At 34.7% G+C, this 24,864-nt stretch overlaps 1 protein-coding gene across 2 annotated transcripts; it reads right to left on the reverse strand.

Moving 5' to 3' along the window:
* Nucleotides 1-1,668: 1,668 nt before the first annotated feature.
* Nucleotides 1,669-22,521, reverse strand: LOC105332418 (protein stoned-B). 2 transcript variants are annotated; one of them, XM_011435022.4, is made up of 3 exons: nt 22,398-22,521; nt 6,148-9,758; nt 1,669-4,383 (listed from the first exon to the last, which is right to left on the reverse strand). In XM_011435022.4, exons 2-3 carry the CDS (start codon nt 9,737-9,739, stop codon nt 4,100-4,102), a joined length of 3,876 nt encoding a protein of 1,291 aa, XP_011433324.3. In that variant the 5' UTR covers nt 9,740-9,758; nt 22,398-22,521; the 3' UTR covers nt 1,669-4,099. The 2 variants fall into 2 exon arrangements, with proteins under 2 accessions (XP_011433324.3, XP_011433325.3); XM_011435023.4 differs by lacking the exon at nt 22,398-22,521 and adding an exon at nt 11,772-12,213.
* Nucleotides 22,522-24,864: the final 2,343 nt, after the last annotated feature.

Here is a 24,864-nt window from a genome sequence, read left to right on the forward strand (position 1 = left end):
TAGATTTTGGGTAGTTATGTCAAACGGCAATGTGACGAAGGCCTGTCTATTTTATTATTAACCACGCAGTCATGACTCAACTGTAATATCTACCCAAGTTATAAACAAGAGGCCCAGGGGCACATCGCTCACCTGAGCAACAATTGCGTTAATTCTGATTAAATTAGCATTACAGTATCAAAATATCTTGACAACTAAGTACAGTCGATCTTGCTAAAAAAATTGAAAATCTGCCAATTTTTATCCACCTCTTATTTTTTGGTAAATACAAAGCCCCTTTTGTTGTTGTACCTGTAAGAAGATTTTTCTCTATTCCTATATACCCCCCCCCCCCCATTTCGTGGCCCCACTTTTCTCTAGGGAATCATGGTTTCATCAAACTTAAATCTGCATAACCTGTGCTTTCACACTAGGTACTGAGTTTTGGACCGAAAACTTTCCCAGAATATTTTTAAAAATTTTCTCTATATATTCCTATGTAAAAATTCAAACCGCCATCACGGTCCCGCCCTACCAGTAGGGACTGGTTTTGCAAACTTGAATTTACACTACCCGAGGATGCCTCTACACAAGTTTAAGCTTTTCTGGCCAAATAGTCTTTGAAAAGAAGACTTTTAAAGATTTTCTCTATATATCAAAATTTATCCCCCATTGTGGCCCCGCCCTACCCCCAGGGACCATGTTTACAACAAACTTGAATCTACATTATCTGAGGATGGTTACACACCAATTTGAGCTTTCTTGGCCAAATTGTTTTTAAAAGAAATGTTTTAAAATATTTTCTCTATATATTCCTATATAAAAATTTATCCCCCAATTGCAGCCCCACCCTGCCCCCGGGGACCATGATTTGAACAAACTTGAATCTACACTATCTGAGGTTGCTTCCACTCAAATTTGAGCTTTCCTGGCCTAATAGTTTTTTAGAAGAAGATTTTTAAAGATTTTCTCTATATATTCCTATATAGAACTTGATCCCCCAATTGTGGCCCCACCCTACCCTCGGGGACCATGATTTGAACAAAATTGAATCTACACTACCTGAGGATGCCTCCACACAAGTTTAAGCTTTTCAGGCCGAATAGTTTTTGAGAAGAAGATTTTTGAAAAATACCAACAAATTTTCAATAATTCTCAATTATCTCCCCTTTAAAGAGGGTGTGGCACTTCATTTGAACAAACGTGAATCCCCTTCACCTAGTGGTGCTTTGTGCCAAATTTGGTTGAAATCTGCCCAGTGGTTCTTGAGAAGAAGATGAAAATGTGAAAAGTTTACAACGACGACGACAACGACAACGACGACAGACAACGGACAAATTGTGATCAGAAAAGCTCACTTGAGCCTTTGGCTCAGGTGAGCTAAAAAGCGTAAATTGCTCCAACCCAGGTTATACGACTATAACTTGGGTAGATATTGAGTTTATTTCTTATGATTTAATTTTCTGTACAAAGGACTATATATGGTTTGAGCCTAAAATGGCCCCCTAATATGAACATTGTCATTTTACTGTAATTCTTTGTTTTATTTGTACAAATATACATTTGAAGTTTTTTCATAATTTTCATTTTGATTTTAGTGCCCACAATTTAAAAATATGACATCATAAAGTTTACCTTTTCCCGCCATTTTCTCATTTTAAGCATAAAGCATATAAGCAAACAGTAAACTTCTTTGATATCAACAATTTTATTTTTGAATCTGCTACTTTTCTCAACAATCTGCACACATTGCACATAACATTTTATAGTGAACTCGCGTACCACATGTAACTATATACTGGACAACACTGTATCTTAATATGTAATATACCATTTGGGTCAAAGCAGGCAAAATATAAATAAAGTCTTAAGAAAAGAAAAGAAAAAAGTAATCATAATACTGCTAGAACATTACAATCCCAAATTACCAAAACTTGCTTTTTAGGAAATAAATCTTTGGTCAAGATAAAAATTGTAAACAGTCCTAAAAAAATTTAAACAGAAAATAAAAAAAAACCAACTTTGGCAGCTAATTGGTATAAAAGAGAATGCAGTCTTTAGTGAGTTTGCCTGCAAGCACCAAAAACCTGTTTGGGTCCAGAAGCAATGCTAACCTTTTAGCGGAAACAGTAGCTATATAATTATGAAAAAAATAACAAATATTGAAATGGCTTGAACCATGTGATATAAATCACTTAAAGACACATCAATAGAATACATGTTGAATGACGTGGCTAGCTGACAAAGGGGTGTGTCCTTCTGAAGTACAATACGACTAAATAAATGTGCCAGTAGACTATATATGTAACAATGATTCTATGTATTAAATTGTAGCATATTCATATACTGCATGGCAATTTCTACACAGTCTATAGTCTGTGAGTGAATAAATGTATCTTTTTATCAGTGTACTATGCAGATAAACATTTACTGGCTTATGTTAAGAAAATAAAATAGAATATTGTACATGTACTAAATAAGTAATTAAGAATACTGATGACACTATTTGGCTACATAATAAATTAATACATTTACATGCAAGTATATTATACTTTAAGTGTAAAAAAAAACAAATGCATGTTTACATATAAACCAATTTATATATGCGTGTAATATAACAGTCCCTGTTGTCTTTGAGTATATTAAATAACATAACAAAATTAATGAAATATAAACATAAAAACATCTGAATATATGTATGCATGTAAAACAAAAAGCAAACCCTCTTTACATTTCAACACTCTGTGCAACAGATATTTAACATTCAGTGCATGAAAAAGTATAGACATTTGGCAGAGCTAAATATTCTATACATTGTGTAATATGTAAACAGAGAAAAAATAATTTAAAAAATAAATAATAAAGACACAAAATAGTGTACATGTGTGGACACAAATTATTATCACAGAATCTGTATTTTGAAAATGATTTAACAAAATTGATAAATTATTTTTTAAAATGTATAAATTATAAAATCTCAATAATGTTTTAAATCATTATTTAATTTAACAGTCAAAGCAGTAAAAAAAAAATGTTGCAAATCAAACACTGTAAATTTTTCTTAATCATTCGAAATAGAATCATCAATAAGCAAAAAATGTTGACAACATATAACATATATTTCAATCCAGATCTAGAGTATTGTGGGTATAAATATTATTCATGCAGTACTGTAAATTCCTAATTAAACGTGAGGAATTAATATCCGCGTAAAATCACAAGAAGCACCCTTCACGGATTTTAAAATCTCGCCATTATTTTCTTCAGTTGAAAACTATAAGAAATAAGGATAAAACTTCCGCGTTTGCAATTTCATATTCTCGCATTTTGATACAAAACAGCGTGATCGTGGAATTAAGTACTCACATAATATAAGGAATTTACAGTATTTTGTTTCTACATGCTTTGTAAATAATCTATGATGATTCTTGTTTTTAGAGCAAGAGACTGACAATCCAGAATGAGCATTTATGTATAATCTGCTTCTGAATCAACTCTGTATTTCATAGATGTCAAAATGTGTACCGGGGTAATTATTTTTTTCAGTCTATATAAACCGTGTTCATTAATCTCTAAAGCAGGTTTCATAGAGTCATAAACTTGCTAATTAATGAACATGACTGTGTTAATATCATCAGGAGTTTAAAGTAAATAATTTCAACCTAGCCAATTTGCAACCTTTTTGTAAACGATGTGCTGTACGTGAGCTATAATCATATAAAATGTCAAACATCCAATCAGCATTAACACAGAAACTAAAACTGAGGTGCAGTCATTTTGTGGATGACCTACCAAACAAATTACATTTATTTATTAAGCTGCGTCAGCTTTCTCCACAAAGATCTAATCCTACGGATTTCAAGGAATAAAGTAGCTAGGACCACAAACCTACAACTGATGCTAAGACAGAATCAATAAATTTTTTGTGTTCGCCTATAAATCAACACTGAAAAACCTATACAGGGGCAACAAGAACCACTGACTAGCTTTTGGTCCAACAATTAAAAGCAGCATCCAGTCTCAGAGTTTTCAAAAAATCAGGTACACAATCAATAAACATCACCAGTAACACAACTTGTCAGATACTGTCAAATACTGTCAGTTCATTGTCAGTCAATTGTCATTCACTGTCACTAGCAGGAGACTCCTTGGTGGACATCTTGGCAGATTGAGCCCTCTCGTCTCGATGGTCTATCTCGATCCTATAGTGGTACTTTGCGAGGTACTTGACCCACTTTTCTGGTGGGGTGGGGTTTTCCACCGAGATGGACCGGACTTGAGACTTGGACACAGTGCAGGATGGCATGGTGAAGTCTACGGTGGTGAACTGTTCAAAGGATTCGGGAACTTCATCGTGCGCCCCGAACTCCAAGGTCAGTTTGAACAAATGTGAGGTATAAGCACCTGTTAGAAATAAAATTATATATTAATTATACAGTCCAAATATCGTACATTAAGGATAGGTTGACATTTTCGATTGACATTCAATAGATATTTTGGATGATTTGGACTGAATAAAATATATGTTGAAACCAAACCAACCGTTTTAAATTTAAATTTATTTGATTTAAACAGTCCTTTCAAGTAACAATTTAGACATTGTGGGCTTATCTACTGTGGTTTCATTAATATATATTCAATGGTATCAATTTTCGTGGATAAAGTGAAAATCACAGTTTCAAGGATACATAAATTCATGGCCAATGACCATTTCAATAAAAAATGTTAATAGAAATTGGGTTTCAATGAACATTTAATTTCGTGGATCAACTTAACAGCGAAATCCACGAAAATTGGTATTCAACGAATATTGATGAAACCTCAGTATCCTTTTTAATTAATTTTGGACAAACAAATGTCACACCTTGTCTATATAAAGGTAATAACTTTTTTTCTCTGATATTTTCACAGTTTTTGACTGGCACAGATTTCTAATCAGGGTTTTACATGTGCTTTATTTCAAGTGCAAAACTATTATTAAAGTCATCAATCACTTCAAAAATGTCAAAAGATAAAATGGGAAGAATTGAAATGTTAGTTTCTAATAAAGGAATAAAAACGCTATAATTAATATTTATGATATCCATAGAAAAAAACATAATTGGATACAAAAATACACAACCAGCAGTTTTAAGACTAATAGCTCACTCACGGACTTTTCCCTAACATAAATCTAATACAAATGTATAGTGAATGAGTGAAGGAATGCTTTAAAAAAATCAATATTTTGATGCTCTGAAATCATGTTAAAACATATTAATAGGCCTAGTCATCAAAAATTCATGTGCTTGGCCTGTGGGGCCAATGCACTTGGGTTCATATGTGTGTGTGTGTGTGTAAGAATATGGAACTGATATTATCCCTAAAGACTAGGTAGGGCATGGTGAGAACAACTCAACATTTATAATACTCAATGATACATTTTATCAGGAACATATCGCACGTGCTGCGCTACATTGAATGTAATGTGTGGATTGGAGTGGCTGGTTTAATAATTAATCACAATTAATATTTTGAACACAGCAAAATAATGAACTCAAGAATATGAAATAGAAGAATAAAAGACAAACCCATTTTCTTTAAACCGAAAAAAATCTACAGTTCTTGAGAGACAAATTATATGCAACAAAGATCTGTGCAGCATATTCTGGTTACTCTTTGATGTGAAGCACAATTAAGTCACAACAGAGCTAGTACTCCTATTTTTACCATTGATCCAATTGTTCAACAGAGGTATCAATTCTCTCAATGTGAAAGACAAGAAAACTACTTCATGTAAAAACTTCTATGTTGTCGGATCAATCAAATGCATGATCTCGTATCATTACTTCAAAGCTAAGCTGATGATTCTTGCTAACAGCCACTTTTGAGTTAATAGAAGAGAGAGAGAGAGAGAGATATATATAAGAATACAATATCAGAATAATTTCATGTGTAGACCATTTCCTTGCCTCTTGAGACACAAACAAATTACAAAGTTGCTTTGCTGAACAATATTAGCATAATAACAAACTTGATAGTTCACGGCCATGCTATGAGAAACCAAATATTGATTAGCCTTTTTTTTGAGCAGCGGAATCGCCAAATATGCATATCCTTAGGAAACAGATAAATAGTCCAATTAAGACTAGCAAGCATAATTCATAAAGAATTATAAAAGTTAGATACCTTCGTTTCTTTCTGGCAACCGGGGAATACGCCATACAACTGCCCTGTTTAAATGTTCGTATTTTGCACCACCCACATCAGCCTCCATCAAAGTTGGCGTCAATAGTCCTTGAGCAATCATGGTCAACCTCTCAAGTCCCTTTATTTTGCCAGGTTTCCGAGTGGAAGATTTGAATGCGCCGTATCGGAACCTCTTTTCATATCGAAACAGGTAGATCCATTGTTCTGGAATTGGAAAATGCACCTCAATGTCTTCACAAGGAAATTGTCCATGTTTCTTGCTGAAGGAATGATAACCCGTCACAAGCAAATCACACCGAATTTCACATTTTTTCTCCGACAATGTCTGCTGAATTTTGAGTTGTAGAGGAAGTTCTTTGTTCTGGCGTAGTCGAACACGGTATCTCATGACTTCAAAATGACAAGCATCTAGAGGATGAAATTTAATGTTGTTTGTCTTCTCATATTCTTTTAAATCCACACAGCAATGGAACTCCACATCCTCTAGTTTGATCCACTCTTCTGTCTTGATGGGGATGATGTCATAGCGTCCCACCACTTCTTTCCCGTCTCTTCGCCTATCGTTCAGACCGACCTCACATGTTGGCATCCCTGTCACAAAGGCTAGGAAGAACACCCTGACCCTTGCTTTCTGCTTCTGAAGCACACCTGCTTTATCCAACTCTGCTTCATATTCATCCACCACTTCTGCACAAACCTCTTCCTTCACATATGTCAATGTCTTCTCTCTATGGGCATCCAGGTGCATCAGAGCATTTTCGATTGCCCTTCCAAACGATTTGATTTCATTCCTATCCAATGAACCTAATTTCATCATTTCTGAGACTTGTGGAGCGTGGTCCAAAATCATAGTTGCTTTTGGTTTTTTGACAAATGAAGGCGTTATTCTATCTGTTTTTATGCCTACACGCTCACGATAAAAGATGTACTGAATTTTCAAAGTGTAGATTTTTCCATACTGATCATAATGTTGCTGAGCTACATCAGACACAGAATAACAGGGCTGAAGGGGAAGTTCATGATAGCACTCACCATTGTCTTTTTCACTGAACACTTTAATGACTGGGCCCTCCTCTGTTTTAACCAAGCGTACAATCACACCTTTCCAGAAGCGATTTGTGGTGAGTTTTTTCTTGGTTGGCTGTCTGAGCATAAGTTTCCAGCCGTCTTTGACTTCCTCAACATAGAATGGTTCCAGAGGTTCCAAATTCTGTTCCTCTTCAGGTGTGACACTTCCTGTTGTAGATATAGTGGTGGAGAAACTGACAGATTGTTCTGGCATGGTTGTTTCTTCTTCCTCTTTCTTCTCGTGCATGATTTCAAATTTGGCAAAATTCTCTTCTGGAGGTGAGTCCCTGTCAAAAGGATTTACTCTGGGAGGTTGTGGTGACTTGGGTATTTTTGGTGGTGGCTTTAACATGGGCACTGGCCCAAAGTCTGTTGGTACCTTTCGTTTATTGGGATCTGCAGGAATGGGTTTAATTTTCAACTTAAATATATCATCATCATCCTCATCATCATCATCTTCCTCATTGTCGTTTTCTTTTGCAACTTCTGCTTCTTTTCCTTGGGAGCTACTTATATCTGCTTCACTTGACAATCCCTTTGCTTTCTCATATGTAATAAAGTCCTCTTGAGATTCCTCAATTGTCCTGAAAGGATCAAAATCATCCAATTTTGTGCCTGAAAGTTTTTGTTCTGAAGTCTTGTTACTGCTTAAAATATCCCCAGAATCTGACAAACCAAAATCAGTCAAATCCCCTGTATAGGAAGGGTCTGTGTCTAAATCTAGAAAAGGATTGTGAGCATTGTCAATGTTCATCACTACTTCACACGTATCATCAAGAAATGGATTGTTTCTTGTCCTATTTGGATCATTTGCAATGTCTATTGCCGTGTCAAAAAAGTCATCTTTGAAGGGATTGATGGAATGCTTTTCTACAGAATCTTCACCTTGAGACCCCCACACTAGGTCTACATTGGATGAATTAGTCTTGTTTCCCAATTCTGAAAACTTCTCTTCAAATACGTCTGCCCTCAAGGGGTTTTCATCTGTTAAAAATGGATTAAGGTTCTCAAAATTCCCACACTCCTTTGTTGTCTCTGAATCAAGTTGTAAGTTTGCATGATCAACACTATCTTCATCATTGTTTTCATTTGCGTCTGAAGCATTTGCCAAGCCAAACCCAAAATTGTCATACACATGAGGAGAAATTGAGCGACCAATCGTGTTGTCTTTACAGCCATTGAAAGGATCAAATAGTACTGGAGCACCATCAAGTCCTGTAGGTAATCCTGTTTCTAGAATGTCCTCTTGAGGTGGCTCTTTTTTAGCAGAGGTATCTTCAACACTGCCAAATCCAAATGGGTCTGACTCAAGAGATGAAACTTGTTCTGATGGCATTTGCACTGTGCTGCTGGTTGTGGAATCTAACAATGTAGTGTTTGCGTTTACATTACTTACAATTGCTTGAGTTTGTGAGGTAATTGAGGTACCAGATACTGATGAAAATGGGTCTAATGAGTCCAATAAATTGTTTGATTTCTGAGATGTGCTGAATGGATTAACCTCAGCAGATGCTGCTGCCTCTTTCATAGTATCCAACTGTAGAAACTCATCCACCAAGTCACTGACAAACTTAGAAGTCATTGCACTGGACTGTGCGGATGTTCCAATCCACGAGCCCTGCTCAAATCCCAGGGGAGTTGTTCTAGCTGAGGATCTGGCACTGTGCATATTACTTCCGAAGGTCATGTCAGACTCATCAAAGCTGCTGTGCATGCTACTCTCATAGGGAGAATCGGTAGAAGACATCAGACCATCTAGCTCCAAGAGGTCTGGGTTGATGTAAGCACTGTTTGCAGCAGGTTGTGGCTCCACATTGCCGTTGTCAACATCATCTGACAAACCCAGTAAATCTCCTTCTGTATCAGTGGATGGGCCTTGTGACTCACTCAGATTTTCCATGCTTGTTCGTAAACTATTTGCAGGAGGTTTTGGAATTCCTCTTGGAGTTACAGAGAGCTGTTGTAATTCTAAATTCAACAATTCGCCAGTATCACAAGAGTTTTCATTGTCTGCACTAGAGTTTTCTCCTTCGAGAAGATTATTTTCATCATCCCCTGAGGATTTTTTTCCTTCCATGTCATCAAAATGTTCCTCCGAAGATTCTGAAGTTAGCTTTGTAAGACTGGATTTGGTTTTTAACACATTTAATTTGATTCTGTCCTGCATCTGTTGAAACATTTGCCATTCCTCTGTTTTTTTTTCACTGATTTTCTTTTCAATGTCTTTGTAATCCTCTGTCAAAAGTTCTTCATCAGCTTTCGATGCTTTTGATGATGTCTTGGGTGACTTGAAAGGCGACTTTATGGGTGATTTTAATGGACTGCGAAAAGGTGATTTAGCTCTTTTTTTAATGAAATGGAGTCCTCCTTTATGTTTTTCTTTGAATTTTGACTTTTCTGTGTCCTCGAAGTCTGTGGATTCAGCGCCAGTGCTATGTGGCTCAGTGGGAGATGTTACCTCTATCACCAAGTTGGAGGACTCATCAAAAGATTGTGATGACATGTCTATAAAGGCTAACTACCTGAAAAAGATAAAGAAAAAAATTATCAAAGTTGATCAATACACTGTAATATTACCACAAATTAAATATCACAAAGTAATGCTGTAATACATGTCTAAGTACTAATACTACAACATATACAAAATGGAGACCTGCAGTAATTAAAATTTAAGATCAAATTGCTTCTCTGTGTATAAATCTCCCATCAAAAAGATATTTAGAAAAGTGCAACAGCCATTATCACCAATCTCGAGGATGCCAAACACAATTTGGACTGTCAGTGGTGAATTAAACCTGGACTCAATGTAAACACTTAAAGTCACCGTTAATTTGTTGGCCAAGACTGACTGAATTTTTCATTGAAAATCAATGCTCGTGAAACTGCTCAGTTATCAGCTAACAGTCCAAGCATTTATCTGCAGTCACAGCAGCAGCTGTTATAAAGCAGGTTCTCAACCCGCAAAGAGCACTCCACGAACACAACTTGCTCATTCAGTGTCTATTGGAACCATTACATTGGCATTAAAAAGAGGATCTTAGCTGTCACACAATGACATTATATAGTCTTTACAAAGCCTTTTATATTAGGTTACAGCATTGATCTTACGAAGCCTGCAGTCTAGAGGTCCAAATCTGCGGGAATGTTCTGTATAAACTGCATCAGTGCTACTCTCGTTATTGATCTGCTTTTTTTCCCCCATGAAATGATGTAAAAGTTTTAAAACAAAAATTGATATGGAAGAATTTCTTTTGTACTAGAGTTGGGCCTAGCTGTGAGCCATTGCAGTACAGTGCAGGAAATTGCAGTTTAATGTTGAATCTGTGGTCATTATTGGATTAATATTGTCTCTATGGCATATTAATTACTTCAATAAGAAAATCCAGCGAAAGCTTTTAAACATCAAAGCCATTCAGCAAATGTATTCCACATATGGCATTTTATGGAATGGTAAATAAATCATATACTGGCATTGAATCAAAAACTGGGATGATGCTTGGCTCCTGTAAGGCTCAAACTAAAAAGTAATATTTGTGGTCTGAGGTGCAAAATAATAAAACCTGGTGTCCAAAACACTGCAATGCTGAATCATCTGAGACACTGAATTGGGTAGATTATACCAAATCCAATGATAATTGACATTTCACAGTTTGATCAAGCTAGTGGTATAGCTGATGTGGCCAATAATGTGCCAATTATACCATCATGTGTATCAAATTACAGCAGCAGTAGCTTAGTTTTTCATAAATCCATCTTTTTATATCAGATGTCTGTCAGGTTAATTCTGTCAGTGTGGTACACATAACTTGTACATTACACTTTAAAACAACTTTTCAAACCATCAGTTCATTCAACATCCCCCCCATCCCATCAAATAGTATATTTATAAATTGAATTTTAAAGATTCAGAACCTGAATATTTGTGCCAAAATTCTGTCAAGATACTGGTTGTACATGGATGACCTGAGATTAAGGTTCGACCAAAGATGATATACCCACATTTTTGGTTGAAAATGTTTAATAAATTCTTAATTAATCTGGAAACTTGGTAATGGCTAGAAGGAGCAACAATTTCTATTAGTTTTATAGATATTTCATAGGTTTTTCAGTCAAAAATATGTTATGATACATGCATTATGCTATGGATATGAATCACTGAAAATGACAGCATCATACTTGAAGAAAAGTCTCTAAATCCTTCTTGCTTAACAGCCTGATTACAAACTCGTAGGAGATCAATAGTTCATGAAAACATACCAATACAAATTGAAGCCTCTTTATTCGGATTCTTATCTGGTCCATACATAAACATGAGACATTGATCAGTAAAGTTACAATGTATTGGAAGACAGTGTAGTGGTACATGGTCAACATTTTGGTCAAGCCAATAAGAATTTGGTTAACAAAACCAATGCATACCAAACAAATAATTGATGATGTCCAAAAACGAAAATCAACATTTAAGGAGATACCCATTGAGGAAATAGCAAATTTTCTTCCAGCATTTAAGCAATTATCTATCAACAAACCCTTACCAAAAATCAATGGCCTTAGTAGTCTGCCATTGTTTCTGTGAATCCTTGTTGGCTCCAGACAAACTCAACAATATATGGACGTCTTGCACTGGAATCAATACCTAATCCAATGAAGCAAATTTCAGCTGCTGTAACTCTTGGACACGTCTTGCAGTTCCAAGTCTTTTAATTTCACCATTCCAAAACACTGATGCATCAATTCTCTTAAACCATAGCAACTTTTACATGAGTAAAAATTTTCCCACTACGTTTCTTCGCACATTCTAATACTCAGTCTCTATATAACTCTTCCCTTGAAAATGTCTGCTAGCTAGCCTGAGTAAAACCACAAAATCAATTTCTATTGATCCGCAGAATTTTCAGATTCAGCGATGCCATCCACAATATTGGGGTTTCAGAACATGTCTTCCCTGAGAGTCAGACCAAAGAGACCCAATATCTAGACTATCATGGCAAAGGAAATAATTGATTTTGCTTGGAAATTGACATACTTGTTTGTTCCAACATCTAATGTAATCAATTCATTTTTATTGCCAAACAATATTCCGCGATCAGAGATCGATTCTCTCTCAGCATGAAGCCTTGCATTGTATACCAATTGATCTGTCTCTCTTGCAGACAAATTTTTGCTTGAGCTAATAAAAATTGTCCTTTGTGGCAGGAATTTTTTTTAATTATTATTAAAAATGCACAATCTATGTTTTAAAAAATAATTTCAGTACCTGGTAACATGAAAAATTTTAATTGTTATAATATTTTGAAACCAGCATCCTGACTTCAATATTCAAGTTAATTTTTTGCAGTCCAATACATGATATTAAATACCAAAGGATGTTTATGCATGGTTACATCAACTATGATCAAAATACCGATATTGATAATATCAATTGATTAATAATTCAGCATGAGTTTATTGGTTGATCAATTTAAACGAGTGGGTGGATTGATGTCAATTGAAAGAAATATGCTGCAAAAAGAAAGACAACTCTATTCTAGATAGAGTACTCAGTACTAATATAACGATTTTAAAGGCATAATTCTATGAAATTGATGGAGGAGACTGTTGCAATTATAAATCCTTTCATTAAAATTGTTGAATCCTTATTAGACAGAATTATTGTACTTCAAATTTCACAGCTACATGAAAGCAAATTACCGGTAATTAAAAAGTCTTATAAGGAAGAGGGTAAAATTTGATTAATATTCAAGCTGTATCTCATTTTTACATATAATTATATACATGTTCTGCTACTGTGTATTTGCTGTATAGTATTGGCAAACTAAGAAAAGGTAAAGAGAAAAAGCCCACTTTAATGAGTACATAGGGAATATTTTTCTCAGGATTCATCTTTACCCTGGGTATTGACTGCTGTTCATGTATCAGTCAATATCGTGAATCAGATATAAGTTATAAGTCACTGGAGGGAAAGTGAGTGGGAGCTAAATGTTTCTGCAGGAGGTTTTCGTCTCCAGTGCGCGAGATTCGCTCTCTGCGGGAGATTTGTCAATTTTTAATGATTTTGCAGAAGTCTCCCAAACAATGTGGGAGAGTTAACAGGTATGGTATAACCCGGGGTCACCTCAACCAATCTTCCCTGCATGCCCATTCCCAATCCATATTGAGTAAAGCATATAAGTCCCAATATCCCAATAATACATATATACATGTACTTTCAAATTACTGAATACAGGGTTATTTTCGCTCTTCTACACTTGCAAATTGTTTCGCACCTTCTTCAATTCACCCAGACACGTTTGTGTACTAAAGGATTACTTAAAACATTGAAATTCGCCCTGTCTTAAATTCGCCCGCTGACAACGAGGCGAAAGGGCCAAAAATAAAACAGGGCGAATAAAAAGAGTAGTTTTCTAAAATACAAGTTGCTGCAAGTTAATGCAATCATTTAAGTAATGGCTGCACAGGAAGGAGGGCAAGTGTTCTCACAGGTCATATAGCAGCTGTATGGGGTTCACAAACGTATATAAATATATTTTTTTTGGGTGGGGGGGGGGGGGGGGCTGGAGAATTATTGCTGTTATAACAAGAGATGTTTGTGAAACACTTATGCCCCCCTCCCCCTCCAACATCTACAAGAAAATATACGTAAACTCTAAATAACTGGAATTTTTCTAAGTCCAAGGGCCATAACTCTGTCAAAAATTGCTCTATTGTACCCAATATCGAAGTTGACATAGATATTATCATGATAAACCTGTATACCAAATTTCATTCCAATATGTTTATCCTCTGCGAAGAAAATGACGGAAACTGCAAATAACTGGAAATTTTCTATGTCCAAGGGCCATAACTCTGTCAAAAATTGATCGATCATACCCAGTATCAAACATGACCAAGATAATATCATGATAGACCAGTATACAAAATTTCATTTCAATATGTTGATCCTCTGCGAAGAAAATGAGCGGAAACTGCAAATATCTGGAATTTTTCTACGTCCAAGGGCCATAACTCTGTCGAAAATCGCACCCAATATCGAACTTGACCTAGATATTATCATGATTAACCTGTATACCAAATTTCATTCCAATATGTTCATCCTCTGCGAAGAAAATGAGCGGAAACTGCAAATAACTGGAAATTTTCTATGTCCAAGGGCCATAACTCTGTCAAAAATTGCTCGATCATACCCAATATCGAACTTGACCTAGATATTATCATGATAAACCTGTATACCATATTTTATTTCAATATGTTCATCCTCTGCGAAGAAAATGAACGGAAACTGTTAGTGGACCGAACGACAGACAGCAGCAAAGCAATATGCCCTCCCTTCTTCGAAGGAGGGCATAAAAACTGGTAACTGAACCTGAGTAATGTGTGTAAGTATACATTTAAACAAAAAACAAAAGAAAATGTTGTAGCAAACAAATTTTCAAATTACACCTGGTTATCATTACTAATGATATATAATAAGGGGAAATAAACATGTAACTGTAAACCAGCTTTTATTTGCATGCAAGAAACTTTTGTGAGGTTCACGAGAGCCTCTATTTTGCAAATATTTCTTGCTGCAGACCATTATTTGCCATATAAATTTGCAATAAAATAAACACGTGTGGACAAGGCTTGGAAGTGAAAATTAGTCACAGCAAACCAGTTCATCTGAGGTATATCGCAAAATTAAGTCATCGCAAATAATAGTTGGTTTACAGTACTACATAAGGATCGACCAATGTACCGTACATGTAATCACAAATCTTTTTTCTTTTTCTTTTTTTTTTTACAGGTATTGTCGCTCAAATCCCAGGTGTGCCCCAAGTTAGAAGGAAAATCAATCACTATAGTTTACATGTAAATGGGGTCTATATCAGAAGACTGAAGAAGTTTCTTTTTAAATGTAATGCATTTTATAAATTGGGCATTGGGAACTGTGGATAGAGTGCAAATCAAGATCAATGTCAGGCAATCACTCTTTTAAAAAGACAAAATGAAATCAATCGCACAGAATTGGTACTCTGGAACTCTTCCCATAACATGTACTGGGTATGTAGACCAGTATAGTGTTGTATTATACACCACAACAAATTGTAACTTATCCTCCAGTGTATAATCAAAATACAAGTAAAAAACGGTCAATGTGACAGCAAACCGGGTTTTCTTTTGTGTGAACTGTATCCATAATCAATGTCAACCCGTATCCGGTGAAATGGAGTACCCTATATGCAATATTTTGCCAAAAAATGACTAAGTTCAAAAGCTGGTATTTTTTTCATAAATTATCAGAAATCAAAATCCTTGCAATATGCTCACCTGTGATATATGTATAATTGATCTGCAAGAGAACAACTTCCTATCTTGAAAACTGTAGGAAAAGTTATCCGTTCAATGAGGGTACCCTATATGCAATATTTTGCCAAAAAATGACTAAGTTCAAAAGCTAGTATTTTTTTCATAAATTATCGGAAATCAAAACCCTAGCAATATGCACACCTCTGATATATGTACAATTGATCTGCAAAAGAACAGCTTCCTATCTTGAAAACTGTAGGAGAAGTTATCCGTACAATAAGGGTACCCTTTTGGCAACCGCCCGCTCGCCCACCCGCCCGCCATTTTCACCATTTTAATAACCGGATTTTTCTGTTGGAAAACCCGGTTAAAAACCCAGCAAAATGACATCAAGCAACTTGATGGATCTGAGCCATTTGCCCACCTACATTGAATTTTAGGAAGCTTTCGATCAGGGAAACGCAAGAAGCCAGTGACATGAGTATTAAAACGGAGTTTTTGTTCATGAAACAATGATCTACAAATGGCACAACAATGACCCCCAGTATTTTGGAATGATTGTTATGTACTATGGAGCAAAAATGATGATCAGTGAAAGCTATTATTCTTTATGAAGTTCAAGATCTATACAGAATTAACAGGCTAGATCAAATCTCCACTCACTAACTGAAGAACATTTATTTCCATTGAATATTGTAGATTCCTTATTTTACGAGTCTCAGAGTACTTAATGCTGGTTTTGCATCAAATCGTGAAAATATTAAATCTTGAATGACGATTTCTCACCATAATTTCAAATAGTTTACATCTGCCAAAAAATTAAAGTGAGATTTTAAAACCTAGCTGTGAGTTAAGCTTCTCTTGATTTTATGCAGATATTAATTCCTCGCGTTTGATTAGGAATTTACAGTATTTCATATGCTAGGTATAAATGTTTATAGTACATGTACAGTTACCATTATGGCATAGTTTGAAAGATGTCAAATCCAAAATTCTCTTAGCAGTCAAAAACTGAAAGATAAGGAAAGATGTCTAAAAAATTTCGAACAGATGTCTTATACAGCATCACTGATGTCTTGGCAAAATAGATAAGCTTTTTTCAATGTCAGGTCATATATGATAGATTACTGTATCAATAACATGTTTATACTGCATACAGGGAAATATTTGCCATTGGTTTTTTGTTGTTGCCCTTTTCACCCTTGTCAGCAGGTGAATTTACGACTGGGTAAATTCCATTTTTGCGAATATTATATCTTTCCATCCAATTGCAAATTCTAAGGACAGGACAAAACTGTTAGCAAAAGTAAAGAGCAAAAATAACATAGGACAAAAATAACCCTATATGCAGTACATGTAGACGTTGTGCATTAGATCAGATAAGTTATTAATAAAAGTGTCACAAAACTAAACTTAGTGTCTAGGTACCAGTAGTAATAAACCAAATTTATTGGTTAATTAATTTATAATTATAATTAATCTATAATTGCTGTTGTTGATAATCATCTTTGAAGATTTTTTATATGCTGATTCATTAATAGAAATTTAGGAAAAAATCACAGTAAATCATGCAGAGAGATAATACTGTATAAGACGAAGCTCCAAGCCCTTTTAATAATGAATCGATTCATTGTCTTTGCAGCCAGGTAATTTCGGAAAAGAAAGAAGTCTCAATTACAAGTACCAGTACAGGCTGCATGATATTGAACTTGTTTCAGTATTGATCACGGAGCATTTCCTGTAGTCCAGTGTATTGTTTTACAAACATCACAACCCACACACAACATGCGATTTTGAAGTCTGCTCTGCAAAGTCTGAAAACATGTCTGTGACAGTTTCTAAGGTATTCCACAGCAAGAATTCAAGAAGAGAAGTCCTCTTATAGCCTGAAGAACATCGTCTTGAGTTGAAGATTCAGGCGATATGCCCATCCGTTTTGTTGATGTCACCAAAGCATCCTTTCATAAATCTGAAAATTAGCTTCAACGACACTCCGATATCCAAGGCCCTTGATATGACAAATAGCCATCATTAAGAGCAAATAATCTTCTGCTTCTAAACACATGCACTACTGTAGTCATAATTACAATAATTTCATTGGGGAATTGCTACCGATTTGAAGATGAAACACATCAAATTTTTTTGCAAGTGTGTGAAGAAATTAAATTCTGTTTTACTGTTAACAGATTTCAATAATTGAGCAATTTGCATTCACTTATAGAAAGGAAACATCTTATCACACTATTGATTGTCATTGATGAAATTTGAAAGCAAAAAAAAAAACCACACTTTAATGTTGTGTACATGAGATTCAATTGGTCAAGATGAGTAAGAATATATATTTGTAGAGAGAGAGAGAGAGAGAGAGAGAGAGAGAGAGAGAGAGAGAGAGAGAAAGAGAGGTGATTAAAATAGTTATCTAACTGATGAAAGTTTATTGGACTGCTATATTACAAAATTGATTTTTTACTGTTATCGCAGACAAAGACATTTGAAAATGTAAATATTTAACAATTCATTTTATCTATAAATTAATCAACTTCAAGAAATGTGTACAACAGTCGGAAACCTCAGACTAGACCTTGTATGTCGGAGAGGATTTATATATAGGCAATGCCTGCTATCCCATCCATTTATGTGATGTATTTCATAATAAAATATTGTTTTAATTTAATTAAAACCTTGCGCATTAAATTGTAAAGCAATCATAATCTCCAGATGCAGGCAGCTAGAAACCTTAGTTGCAAGCGTAATGTAATATAGGATATTCGTAACTTTGCATGACCATAGCTATAATCTGGTCAGGAGTTCGATCAGAGTTGTTTAGATTTGTTTTGACAGATTTCTATGATGACAAAACCTTCATCCATCAGCTAATCTCATCATGGATCAAATTTGCCAACATAATTCATTGATTTTCATTAAGTGATGGAGAATAAAAAACAACTCATCCCGAATTGGACTAAAAAATACCACACTGTGAACACAACATTAATTGTCACTGAATTGTATAACTATAAGTTTCAGCTCGTAGGAGGAAGTCTGCGTTGAACTTCTAATGAATATGGTACTCTATGGCTCTCAGAGCAACAACTGTGTATTATATGGTATTTTTCTGAAAAGAAAACCTTTTGATCCTTTATGTATACAGATTAGCAGTCTGACTTCTGGACAGAATCTCTGGTCCTTTCTGCCATTGACAAGCTTGATCGTATAGATACTCCCACATGATTTTTTTTGGCTTGATCAGCAGAAGAGAATGAATTTATATTTAGATGTCTGAATACTGAAGTTCACTGTGCTTCCATCAATAAGTTCTATTATAAGCATTGACCATGTATAAAAATGCTAAAAATATCATTTTGTAAGTTAAACCTGATTCAGTAAATTTAATTATTTCCCTGTCATTATCAGGCCTTTCTGAGACACATCATCTCTAGAGACGAATTATAAATTGAATCTTCCATACTGTACTTATAGTATTATTATTACGCTCAACCCTTAATGTATTTCATGCTTGGATCCAGAAATTTTTTATTTTTTTCAGGGGGAAAGGGTCCAAGGGAAAATTAAATTTTTTTTTTGCGGGGGGGAGGGGGGGGTGGGGGGGAGAGGGATTAGAGGCCTATTTTTGGTAGTTTTACAATGTGAATTTAACAAAGCAACATGTATTTCCTTCAGTAATATTTATGACACGTACTACAAATTTTATGATAAATTTCATCAGTGTTATAATGTCATATAACAGCTGATGCATCAGAGCTAGTTTTATATTTCATATTTTCAACAGAGGTTTGTGTAAACGTACAAGCATTTATAAGCACTCCTCTTCAAAATCAGTGTACTGTGGTTTCATCAATATTCGTTGAATACTAATTTTCGTGGATTTCGTTGTTAAGTTGATCCATGAAATTAAATGTTCATTGAAGTGCAATTTCTACTAATAATTTGTATTGTTAGGGTCATTGACCACGAATTTACGTATCCTTGAAACAGTGATTTTCACTTTATCCACGAAAATTGATATCCTTGAATATTAATGAAACCACAGTATACAGTTTATCATTAAATAATAAAACTGAAAAAGTCTGCAACTTATTGCGAACATTTACGGCTCCTAATTTTGGGTGGAATTGACTTGAGCTTTGAACTGTGATTAAGCAAGGTTATTAATATTTAGCACCTTAGCATGATTACAGTTTACTAGCTGTATACAGAGAAACATTTCCCCCATTTTACCTTGTTCACCCTAATGTTGTCAGCAGGTGAATTTAAAACTCAAGAGCATAATATTGAATTCAAATTTCTTGAATTATTTCTTGTTTAAATACAACTTTTTCTGGGCGAATTCAAGACATGGTGAAATGTTTGCAAGTGTAGAAGGACGAAAACAACATGGGGCGAAAATAACTCTTTATACAGCATATACTGTAAACGTGTTACATTTGGCTTGTACGATATTTGGCGGAAATAAGTTTTTAAACAAGTTGGCTAGATTTGAATTAGCGTATTCCTGAATGTGTCTACTCTTATTCATATATGCATGGTATTTAGCAATGTACTTGATTTATCGGAAACTGAATTTTGCCAAAAGTGCTAAATAGAATACACAGTCAAATGTAGTGAGTATAAAGTAGTTTGCTATCTTTGCTAGCCAAGGGTTTTCGGTCCACTTCGCTTCCCATAAACCCTTGGCAGATCTCATTACGAAAACTCCGTGACAAGGTCCGTTTTATGATTGGCTGCAGCTGGGAGTGACTGATCAAATAAAAGAAACACACTTGTGATCTTTGGTAAAACAAACGGAGCTTTTCAGAAGTTGAGGCACAATTGCTCGAGTGCAGTACCTCCCCAAGGATGGTCTAACCAGATCACTTTATAACTTTACTTTATAAATCACTTTATAAAACGCTGTATTTTAATTTTACTGCACCGGATTGAAAAGAGATTTACAAACTTGTCAAGACTCGTGTGATGGTGTGGGAGGTAAGCATGGCAAATGTAGAAGTTGCCCATCCCGTTAGTATATAAGTCCCTACTCATGGTTATTGCTTTTAAAGGTTCAATGAGCTGTATCTTATTCAATTTCTTTTGTCTGCAATAATTACGACAACGATACCTGGTTTTATGGCTTAAATGCATTCATATATCAGCGACTTTTTCGCCCCTGGTAAAGGTCCCTACAAACACTATAAAAAAAACATTCCTTGCTTTCTCTAGGTTATATTTTCATCCCAATATTAATAATATCGTTCGTTAATTATGTTCCGTTTCTCACTAGTCAACATTTTTTCAAGGTGTAGCGTGTACTTATTACCCGTTAAATCATTTGGTTATAATGGTAAATATACAAGGGGCGCAACTCAAGTTGCTCGCTAGATAGCGCTACCGCATCACCAAGTTTTCGTAATGAGATCTGCTAAGGGTTTATGGGGAGCAAAGTAAACTGAAAACCCTTGGCTAGCGAAGATGATAGTTTGCCTTCCATTATATTTTCAGCAAAGGCATCAGAAATAGACACTATAACCAGGGAATCATAATTCATGGGTACTGCCATGTTGCACTTTTATTTTAAGTCCATAGAAGAGTAGTTATCAAAGCTCATTATTACCTAATCAAAGGGATTTTGTTGTTTTATTGCAAATTAAATATTTGCGTCTATTTTGAACTGCCGGTCATTAGACTGCGATCTATTAGGCAGCCGGTCAATAGACTGTGATATATTGGACCGGCAACGTTAATCAGACCATGTGTATGTTATAATGTTACATCCTTTCTCAGGGAATGTATATTCCTTTACATAGACGCTGTTTTTAGTACTTGGTGAAACCAAATTCAATGTTATCAAAATGGAGTATCAAATAATTAACAGTTTTAATATGCAAATTGTAAACCCGGAAAACTAAAAAAAGGAATTAGGTAATAAAACAATTATTTAATGCTTGAACAGTCAATAGACCAGAATTTTTTCCCTTGGTGCAGGGAACACGTTAATTATGTTCCGTTTCTCACTAGTCAACATTTTTTCAAGGTGTAGCGTGTACTTATTACCCGTTAAATCATTTGGTTATAATGGTAAATATACAAGGGGCGCAACTCAAGTTGCTCGCTAGATAGCGCTACCGCATCACCAAGTTTTCGTAATGAGATCTGCTAAGGGTTTATGGGGAGCAAAGTAAACTGAAAACCCTTGGCTAGCGAAGATGATAGTTTGCCTTCCATTATATTTTCAGCAAAGGCATCAGAAATAGACACTATAACCAGGGAATCATAATTCATGGGTACTGCCATGTTGCACTTTTATTTTAAGTCCATAGAAGAGTAGTTATCAAAGCTCATTATTACCTAATCAAAGGGATTTTGTTGTTTTATTGCAAATTAAATATTTGCGTCTATTTTGAACTGCCGGTCATTAGACTGCGATCTATTAGGCAGCCGGTCAATAGACTGTGATATATTGGACCGGCAACGTTAATCAGACCATGTGTATGTTATAATGTTACATCCTTTCTCAGGGAATGTATATTCCTTTACATAGACGCTGTTTTTAGTACTTGGTGAAACCAAATTCAATGTTATCAAAATGGAGTATCAAATAATTAACAGTTTTAATATGCAAATTGTAAACCCGGAAAACTAAAAAAAGGAATTAGGTAATAAAACAATTATTTAATGCTTGAACAGTCAATAGACCAGAATTTTTTCCCTTGGTGCAGGGAACAGCTCAGTATGATCTATTGCCCTCGGCCGTTGGCCTCAGGCAATAGATCATTCTGAGCTGTTCCCTGCACCTTGGGAAAAATATTCTGGTGTATTGACTGCTCAAACATTAAATAATTGTATAATATAGAATGATGCAGTGCCTAATTACTTACCACAACAATAAATTGGATGGCTATTTTATACAGATGGGCTATGAAGATGATGGTGATGATGACATGCAGGAACTGTTGTCTAGCTGTATAGTATTGGACTGTCTCTTCTTCATTTCAATCTCTATCTCCTGAATTAGATCAAATGTGTTTTCTTCCTGAACAGAATAAAGAAATATAACAATAAAACATTTTTTTTTTTTAAATCTGTTCAGCTTATTGAAATTGCTTTTTTTTTTTTCAATTTGTAGGAATTAAAGTCTTACTATATGTATAATATATTATACGAATGGTTAAAGTCTTATTAGTTTTGCAAGTTGAAAAATTACCTTCTAATTTCAAGTCATTTGAAAACTAAATTATATAAAGCTTTCTTTCTCCTAGCTGCAATAATGTAGCCCTCTCCAATTTTTTTTCTGATGTTTAACTGGAGAGGCCAAAAAAAAAATAAATTTGTGAGAGGGCTACATTATTGCATCTCTCTCTCTCTCTCTCTCTCTCTCTCTCTCTCTCTCTCTCTCTGTGATTCTAATATCTGTAATTTTTATTTACATGCATCAAATGCACTTTCTATTCAAGCTTACACTACAAGAACTGATCAACATTTTTCATGTAACAATGTGGATTATGCAGGGAATAACCATGTAATATTTCCCCCAAATCCAATGAAACAGCATACCACTTAATGAAGCTAACAGAATACACTCCCAACAACGTAACATCATACAATCAATTCTAACCAACAATGTTGACCCATAATTATATATATATGTATAATATTGATAAAAAAGAATCAGATTATTGCAAACATGTAGATAGTAAACTGATTTGTGAATAGGCCATTTAATGGGCCTATAACTTTCTTATCATAATTGATTCAATAGACTTCAACAATAATTTTGCATTTGAGGGATCTAAAACATATTCATAGTTAAGGTAGATGTTAATAGATATTTTCAAAATGGAAATTCATTAGTTTGCCTGAAACAAAAATTTAGGATATTCAGACTATAGTATATGTTTATACGGTTATCTGATATATATAGTGCTGGGTCAGTGAATTGTCTTGAACCTCTTTCATAAATAAATACAGGGCCCTATATATAATGTCAACCACGGGTTAAAGAAACATGTTAAAGACAGTAATTGTTTGAATAACAAAATCCAAATTTGTATCGTACTATCAAAAATGTTATTGTCACACTGACCTAATGTCAAAGGAAAGTAACCATGAAAAAATCTGTTGGAAAATAAATTAAAATTTTTATAAATCAGCAATCAGGATTTTTGATGTTCATTTTGTAAATTATAATTTAATTTTGATGTGATGCTTGCATTTTTACAATATCAATTATATGTAAGAATCAAAGATTTATATAAAGGTCTGGACATGCACTCAGTCACCAATTTTCTTTATATTCCATACACGGACAGTGTCACCCAAGTGTAAAATGCAAAAGACACTAAGAGTTGATTCCTGGGGATAACCGCTGCCATGGTAACCAAGGCTAAAGATGGAAAGAGCAAAACTTACCTTCTTTGAAGCCATTTTAGAAGGTTTTGTTCAATAATGTAAACTATCAAAGACATAAAAAAAAATGTTGTCCTATTACTCACAATATGTTGTCAAATAAGCATTAAAATGTCATTTTTACCTCTTTACCCTCTGTTACCATGGCAACAGGACCATACAGCTACAAAAAATGGTGTAAAGCCTATTTACTCACCAAAGTCTATCAAATTAGTATTAGTATGACGAAAATCTGTGACTATGAGTGGCTACTGAATATTGATTCTTACAAAGAATTGATCTTAATTTTAAATATGTAATTGTACATAAAATCATACACACTGGCTTTATATGCTAATTGCAATTGTAACACACTTCAAAACTTCTCATTACCTAAATAATATACAATTGAAAGACCATAAAGAAAGATAGCAATATCCGTTTCTTAATACATCTCCTAAGGGTTTACTGTACCTATTCATCTATTCAGATACCATACATATTGTCCTGACAACCAAGTCTATCTGATTTTTCAATTCAAATTCTTTAGCTAGGTTGAATTTTGACATTCACAGAGCCCCAGGTATGGTACAAGTGTACAAGTTTTAATAAATTATGAATGTTCCATAATTATACATTTGGATAGCTTATACATTTGTATTTATAGCTAAAAAATACCATGATGGATCCCCAGCCTCCACACCAGTATATATGTTGAAGTCTCCTCAACATTATTTTTAGTTATATTTTTGAGAAATAAAAATTTTGACCATTGCTGAAAATTCCATTTATCTACTCCCTCTCTTTTATTGATTGAATGCTATAAAAATAACTGCATTGCTAATCGAGTTATAATGAAAAGGTGATAATTAAGAATCTAGACAGTTTGAAATTTCAGACAAAGCTATAGTATATGAACATCTTGATCATAGCTTACACCCTGCACTTTATCATACATTG

This window comes from Magallana gigas, chromosome 6 (assembly GCF_963853765.1).
Source record: "Magallana gigas chromosome 6, xbMagGiga1.1, whole genome shotgun sequence".
Taxonomy (NCBI): domain Eukaryota; kingdom Metazoa; phylum Mollusca; class Bivalvia; order Ostreida; family Ostreidae; genus Magallana; species Magallana gigas.

Coding starts and splice junctions, on each gene's coding strand:
- LOC105332418 (XM_011435022.4), bottom strand. CDS start 9,739: ATGTCATCACAATCTTTTGATGAGTCCTCCAACTTGGTGATAGAGGTA. Junction 4,384..6,147: donor GTTGCCAGAAAGAAACGAAG/GTATCTAACTTT, acceptor TATTTCTAACAG/GTGCTTATACCTCACATTTG.